This window comes from Chaetura pelagica, unplaced genomic scaffold (assembly GCF_000747805.2).
Source record: "Chaetura pelagica isolate M959 unplaced genomic scaffold, ChaPel_1.0 scaffold294, whole genome shotgun sequence".
In the NCBI taxonomy this organism is placed as follows: domain Eukaryota; kingdom Metazoa; phylum Chordata; class Aves; order Apodiformes; family Apodidae; genus Chaetura; species Chaetura pelagica.
This window is the reverse complement of record NW_009953068.1, coordinates 1,251,470-1,258,580: the sequence shown is the minus strand read 5'-3', so window position 1 is coordinate 1,258,580 and position 7,111 is coordinate 1,251,470. Positions and strand designations below refer to the sequence as shown.

Below are 7,111 nucleotides of genomic sequence, written 5' to 3'. Positions count from 1 at the left end.
AGCAGGCTGAGCAAACTGCCTGCACACATGGGGAGGTTCCTCCTGCTGTGTGCAGGTCCCCGAGACAAAGTCCCCATGCCAGCAACCCTAGTGCCCACATCCCTGTGATGGCTCCCGGGCTGCAGCCGGGGCAGCACTGAGCTGGGACTTCTGCAGAGATGGCCACGTGCCCATGTTGAGCAGCAGCACCTGCCCCACTGCCATGGCCAGTGATGCCCCTGGTCCCCTGGCCACTGTCCCCCTATGCCAAGGTGTATGACAGCAGAGCAGGGCCACAGCCTGTCCCCAGCAGCAGCCCTTGCCTCGTGCTCCGGCTGCAGGACCCCAAAACCCCCGCACCATGCCATGCCATGTCATGCCATGCCACACGACCAGTCTTGGCTCCTCCTCCCAATGTCCCCACGGAGGCTCTGCTCATAGGACCCAGCCATGAGGGGTAGGGGCAGCTGCCGCCAGGCTACTGCGCTTACCTGGGGTGAGGTGCTGGTGCCCGGGAGGTGACATGCCCAGCAGCCCTCTGGCTGGGTTTTTATAGCCTCCAGATAGAGACAGAGCCCAGGGGAGCATTACTGAAACCCCTAACTCAGCAGATGGCGGGGAGGAGGGACCGGGCAGAACAAAGGCGATGCTGCAGAGAAGCTGATGAGCCGGGAGGCTGCGACTCCCGCTCCCCCAGCCCACCGGGCAGAGGCTCTGCCCCCCAGCCCTGCAGCTCTGGAGCCAGGACATTGCTCCTGGGGTCTGTCAGAGCTCCTGCCATGTCATGGTGCTGGGCTGGGGCCATGCCCCCAGCTTGGGCAGCATTCCTCCTGCCTGTGGGTAGCACTGCCTGCCCTGTGTTTCAGCGGGGGACATGAGGAGGATTCCTCACTTGCATTTCTGGGATGTAGGAGGAAAGATGCATCTCTGCTTGTGGCAGTGCTTGCTTTCCTTGCTCGGGCAGAGCACCTGTCCCAAAAGCCGGGGCAGCTCTTCTGCAAGTTGGGCACACAGCAACCACGAGGCATTGCAGCAAGCAGGGGAAAGCAAGAGGCAGGTTTGCAAAGGCATTAGAGGCGCTGAAGAGGCAGACCAAGGCACAGGGAGTGCAGCAAAAGCCTCCTGCCTCTGTGTGCAGCAACCTGGGGTGCCTAAATACCTTGAAGCTTTGCTCCCCCCCCCCCAAAAAAAAAAATAATTGTCCCGTGCTCATGCTGGGAGGTGCAGGTCTCAGAGGGCTGGACACCCTGTAGAGAGACCCAGGCAGCCTGCCCCTTGCAGCGGGGAGCAGTGGGGCTGCAGGCAAAGGAGGCTGTGGGGCCGGGTGGCAAAACCCGTGTAGTAGCACCCAGGTAGTGAGCCGGGGGGGGCAGCAGCCGGGGGAGCCCCCACGCAGCCCACGCTCCTGGCCGCAGTGGGGCTGTGCCGCCCCCACATCCGCAGCCCCCAACAAGTGTGTGTCCGGCACAAGTGGCCCCCAGGCTCTCACAGCGGCCTGAGCTGAGCTCAGCTCGCTGCCGCGGCCGCGAGTCACCGGCACTGCGGGACCTGCCCCGCTCGCGGGAAGCCTGGGCAGGGATGCAGCAGCGGGAACTCCACGTGTGCCAGGACTCACCAGGGCAGAACAAACTCCTGATGTTGGGCATGTGCCCAGGCCTGTGCCTGCCAGGCTGGGTCAGCTCCAACCATCTGCACCAGCAGCGAGGCACGGGCAGCTCTTCGCTGTGTTTGAGCTGTGAATCCCACGTGTTGAGGCCAGGAAGAGCAGAGAGGGGGGAACAGTGTAGTGAGGGGCTGGGGTAGGACCCAACAGTGCAGCAAGGGGCTTTCCAGACCACTTGCAGCCAGTGGCAGGGGGGGTCTGTGGGGCATCCCACTTGCAGCCAGTGGCAGGGGTGCTCTGTGGGGAGGCCAGAGATGTCATGTCTGGGGGGCTCAGTCCCTCCCAGCACGGTTTTCCAACATCCAAGTCCAAAAATGCTGGGAGCTGGGGGGAAAGTGGAGGCAGGATCAGGCTGGGGGGTGGGTGAGACCTGCTGGTTGATGCCCAGGAGCCACGAGTGAGGCACCAAGGTTAAAAAACCACCATGGCTCAGGAAGAAGAGAATGCAGCTTAAAACAGAAATCTGTCCAATAAACATGAAAACAAATGTATTTCAAAAAGCAGGGATCATAAAGAGCTGCCCAGCATCAAGGTGAGCGACCAGACTGCAGGAGGGGCCCAGGGTAAGGGGGCAGCAGCACCTGCCCCAGCCATGCCTGCGTGCACAGCACAGCCTGCCCTAAACTGTGGGAAAAGAAGGGATCAATAAATGCTTTTTGCTTGGGATTTTGGGCAATAGCCTGAAAGGTGCAGCTGGATCCCACCACTGCTGGTTGACACTTCACTGAGGATGTCTTCAAAACTGAGGGCTCTGAGCTTTCTGAACACAGCATCCTTTGGTGATTTACTGCTGCCAATGACAACGGGCCAGATCAGGAGTTCTGGGTATTGGAAAGGGCTGGGGGGACACAGGGGTGCAGGGATTTACACGATGAACAGGATGACAGCAGGCAAATAGGGAGAGCAGCTGAGGGTGGACTCGATGGGAGCCAGGGAAAGGTCCCCCTGAGGTGCATCCTGGGGGCAGAGCAGCCAGGGAGTGCAGGAGGCACAGCACTGGGAGCAGAGCCACCACAGGGACTGGTGCCCAGCGTGTCCCCACCAGCCACCCACTGCCCCTCCAGCTGCCCCCTGCCAGAGGCAGCACTGGTGCACCAACCCATGGGATTTGGTATCATGCTGTGTGGTGATGGAAAAGTGAGGGATGATACAGGATGGGCACAGCAGAGATTAAAGACTGAAAACTGGCTAAAGCCCATGCCAGTGAGCACAGTGAGCAGGGACATCCTTGAAAAAGGACATCACTGTCAGGGACTGAGATGGTTTACAAAGTGTCAGCTTTGATTACCCATAGTTGGGAAAAAAACCCCAACCCCTGAAGCATCTCAAAACACTTGAGTTTTGCCTCCTGGCATCTTCAGGGCAGCTCGCTCAGGCGTTCGCGGGTATGGAGTGATGTTTGAAGCAAGAAATTTGGTGTTTAGAGGGGAGAAACGAGCACCATCCAGCCCTGGGTCCGGGCACCGTGCACGGGGCAACTGATGCACCCTCCTGGAGCTGGTGCCCGCCGGGGCCGGTGCCGGGCGGCGGGCACGGGAGGGCAGGTCCCGGCCCGAGGGCTTTATATGCCCTGGCGGGGCTGCCCCACGGGGGCCGCCGCGCGCTGCAAAGTGGCACGGTCAGGTCTTCTGTTGTGCCGCGGGCACAAAGGAAAGTGCTGGGTTCAGCGGCTGGGCACGGGGCCGGGGAGAGGCTTCCAGCTCGCCCAGCGCTTTGCAGGATGTGATGACTGGGCGGCCGCACAGACACTGATGAGCTGGCGGTTCCTTTGTGCGCCCGCCCGGGGGTCTGCCCTTGCCAGGCTATAAAGTGGGGTCCTTGCTGCGCCCCGAAACGGGCCCCACCTGTGGTTGCTGCTGTGGCCATTATGTCTGGGAGCATCCTGGTGCTCAGCATCCCACTGCCTTCTGCTCCCCTGGCAGCCATTGGTGGCCTGTGGGGCCACTGGCAAGGTGCCCACTGGAGTGCCTCTCTGCAAAGCAGGACTGTCCCCTGCCACCCCCTCATGAGCTGCCCTGGTTCCCAGCTGGGCTCCCAGGCACACACCGTGTGGAACATCCCCAGGTGCAGCATCAGGCCCTGGCCCAGCTGGGGAAAGCAGGCAGAGACTGGGTGGTGGGACTGTGCTCAGGGCTCTCCGGACTGCAGGAGAGTGTGGATAGCTGTGACCTCCTGTGCTCCACCTCTGGAGAGCCTCCCGGCAGCTCCTCTCCTGGCCTCTGAGCTCCCCATCCTGATGTGACCATCCCCGGGGGCAGGGCAAGGGCCAGGGCAGGTGGTGGTTGCCCACATCTGTGCCTCCCCTCTGACCTGCTGCTGCACCTTGTCCTGGTGCTCTGTCCCAGACGAGAGCCCAACACCGCGATGTCTGAGACCACAAAACCCGCTGCTGCCGGCCAGGCTGCGGAGGAGGAGAAGGCAGCCCCAGCGCCCACTCCATCCCTTGACCCTGCTCCTGTAGCAAACAGCAAGGGCGAGGAGCCCTCCACAGAAGCCTTCAGGGTAAGTTCTGCTGCTCCCCACATGCAGGGACATGGTGCTGGTTTGGTGAGGGACACTGGCAGCATCTAGGGGGGCAGTCTGCAGGAGGAGAGGGCAGATGATGCCGTCCCTCCCTGCTCAGTCTCTCCTGGGTGCAGGATTCAGGCAGCCCTTTGTGGGTCTGCTGCAGGAGGGCTGCTCAGGGTGCCCCCTGGCCAGGATGGCTAGCTGGAGACCACAGGCTTTGGAAATGCTCTTCCCTGGGTCATGGCTTCAGGACTGGGTGCCACCAAGGTGCTGCAGTGGGGCTGGGGATGAGGGGCAAGGGATGGGAGTGCTCCGGCAACACTTCTGCATGTGCCAGGCAGCAATGGCCACAGTGCAGATGCAGTTCCTGGAAAAACAGCTCCTTCCTGGCCCAGATGGGGCTTGATGGGCCTGGTACAGGGAGATGTGGCTTTGCAGCAACAAAACTGGTGACAGGATAAGGCCATCTCAGAGCAGGGATGGCTGCCAGGAAGGCTCCTTGCACTCGGCCCATGCTGGGATGGGACTGCTCCTGTGCAGGGCCCCGCTCAGCTCCCTCAGGCACCAGACCTGAAAAGCCTTGGAGAAGCGAGGAGGGCACGAGGGCTGGTGGGCTCGTGCCTGCAGGACCACTTTGCCTGCAGCCCCCTCCTGTCCCACCCTTTCCCTCTGCCCCCAGATCATCGTCTTTGACCAGGAGAACTTCCAGGGCAGGCAGATGGAGTTCACCACTGAGTGCCTGAACCTGGGGGATCGCGGCTTTGACCGGGTGCGCAGCGTCATCGTCACCTCTGGACCGTAAGTGACCCCGTCATGGAGTGGACTATGGTCCTGGGGATGCCCTGGGGAGATAGGAACGTGGTTCTGGGGAGCAGCTCCGGGTGCAGCACGACATGCAGGGGCAGAGAGCAGAGCAGAGCCAGCACGAGAGCAGAGCTGGGGACTCTGAGTCTCCTTCAGGGAGGGCAGGATGGCCTGGGCTGGTGGCTAAGATGCCAGGGCCATTTGTAAAGCAAAAGGCATTAGAGGCAAAGGCAAAGGCTGAGGAAAGGTGTCCGCCAGCTCTGCTACCTGTAGCTGTTCATGACATGCAAGAGACCTTTAGATTTTAGAGAAGCCAAGGTGAAATAAGACAGGTGTCCTGGACCAGGCTGGTGGCCAAGGCCACTGCAGAGGGAAGGCTGGAGTGGGCTGCCCCTGCACGCCTGCCTGCGCCGGGCAGCTGAGCAGCAGTAACGGGCTGGGAAAGTCTGAGCCATGGGAACAGTCAGCGCAGGCAGGGACAAAATGATGGCCAAGCTAGATAACCAGACTGACGGGTGATCCTTGTGTTGAAAGAGCATCCCACCATGGCCATGACAGGCTGGAAATGCTGTGCCTGGGAAGGCAGCCTGGCGCCAGAGGGACAGCCAGGGGCTGGCTGAGCTGCGGGGGGTGGGGAGTGCACGGGACATGGCTTGTCCTGACAGCAGCCCTGAGGGGCTGGGCAAGGCCACCTATGGTCACCTTGAATGACACCATGTAGCACTGATGACAACTCTGTTGTTAGGAACTCAGAATATCCAACTCTTCTTGAAAGGAAAGAGGGATGGAGCAGCCCTGGTGGAGCTCACCGGGGATGCCTGGGAGGCTGCACTAGATGGAGAAAGAGAGAAACTCAGGGAACAGGGTATTTGAGTGTCTTTGAGTGTCCTCAGAATCTTCTTGTCACTAGTGAGACTCTGTGCTGAAAAATTACTTGGGGAAAGAAAAAAAGCAAAATTAGCCAAGCTCAGTCTTAGGAGTCAGTGCAAGGTCACACTGCCTGTGGTACCTGAGTGTGCCTCCTGCCGTTAGGAAATTACCCGTTGGCACCTGTAGAAATAGCAGCCCTGTTTTGCAGGGAAAAGGGAAGCAGCAGATGTGAGTCTGTTGTGGTGTAGAGGGTTTTTGGAGCCCCGAGATACTCTCAGCACAGCAGCACCTTGTGGATTGCTACAGAGGTGACCTTGCAGCTGAATAAACCCTGAGTGCCTGCACCCTGGGGATGGGATGAACGCCAGAGCTGGTGCAGTGAGGCAGTGCCAGGATGAGACAGCCTGGCCCCGGCTCGGTGGTGCCAGAGAGAAAACAGTGAAAGTCCTGAGATAACACAAAGATAAGGCTCCTGTGTGCAGCCCGCAGGGCTCCCAGCAGCCAGAGGGGCCCCGTGTGCTGGGCTGAGGCAGGGGAGCACTGCTGGCTGCTGCTGCCAGCTGCTGTGCAGGCCAGAGGCTGCCTGGGCTGGGAGAAAGGAGGGAGCAGGATGGTGGGACCAGTCTTGACACCCGCAGCCTTTTTGGGTGCTGGGAACCCAGCTCTGGAGGCCTGCAGGCTGGCTGGGTCAGAGAGGAGCTGGTGGGTGGAATCTGACCCGTGGTTCTGTCCTGCCCCTCTCCCCAGCTGGGTGGCCTACGAGCAGGCCAACATGCGTGGGGAGATGTTCATCCTGGAGAAGGGCGAGTACCCTCGCTGGGACACCTGGTCCAGCAGCTACCGGAGCGACTGCTTCATGTCCATGCGTCCCATCAAAATGGTGAGTGGCCCAGGAGCAACCAGGCACCCAGCAGGGTCTGGCCAGGGCTGGCTCCACACTGCTTGATGCCTGAAGGCAGCGAGCTCCGGGGCCATGGCTGTGTCACCCTGAGCCTTCCCCCCCCCCGTCTTCCCCAGGAGGCCGAGGACCATAAAATCTCCCTGTACGAGTCTGCTGACTTCAAGGGCAACAAGATGGAAATCCAGGAGGATGACGTGCCCAGCCTCTGGGCTTATGGCTTCTGCGACCGCGTGGGCAGCGTGCAGGTGCCCAGTGGAACGTAAGCTGGGCTGTGGGGGCAGCTGCCTCCTGCCAGGCTCCTGTCCCCCCTGCTGCCCGCCGGGTCTGAGCCCCTGCGGGGGGCTCTGGGGCAGCACAAACCCCCACGCGGCTGGTCCCGCGGGGTT

General features: G+C 61.0%; 1 protein-coding gene across 1 annotated transcript; it reads left to right on the top strand.

Annotated features, from left to right (window-relative positions):
- The first annotated feature begins 3,988 nt into the window (after positions 1–3,988).
- CRYBB1 (crystallin, beta B1) lies at positions 3,989–6,997 on the top strand. The gene is made up of 4 exons (XM_009996828.1): positions 3,989–4,144; positions 4,830–4,948; positions 6,572–6,704; positions 6,842–6,997. Exons 1-4 carry the CDS (start codon positions 4,007–4,009, stop codon positions 6,986–6,988), a joined length of 537 nt encoding a protein of 178 aa, XP_009995130.1. The 5' UTR covers positions 3,989–4,006; the 3' UTR covers positions 6,989–6,997.
- Positions 6,998–7,111: the final 114 nt, after the last annotated feature.

Excerpts from the sequence above, each read along its gene's own strand:
- CRYBB1 (XM_009996828.1), top strand. The coding sequence starts at position 4,007 with ATGTCTGAGACCACAAAACCCGCTGCTGCCGGCCAGGCTGCGGAGGAG. Across the intron at positions 4,949-6,571 it reads GTCATCGTCACCTCTGGACC|CTGGGTGGCCTACGAGCAGG; the intron begins GTAAGTGACCCC and ends CCCTCTCCCCAG. Across the intron at positions 6,705-6,841 it reads CCATGCGTCCCATCAAAATG|GAGGCCGAGGACCATAAAAT; the intron begins GTGAGTGGCCCA and ends CGTCTTCCCCAG.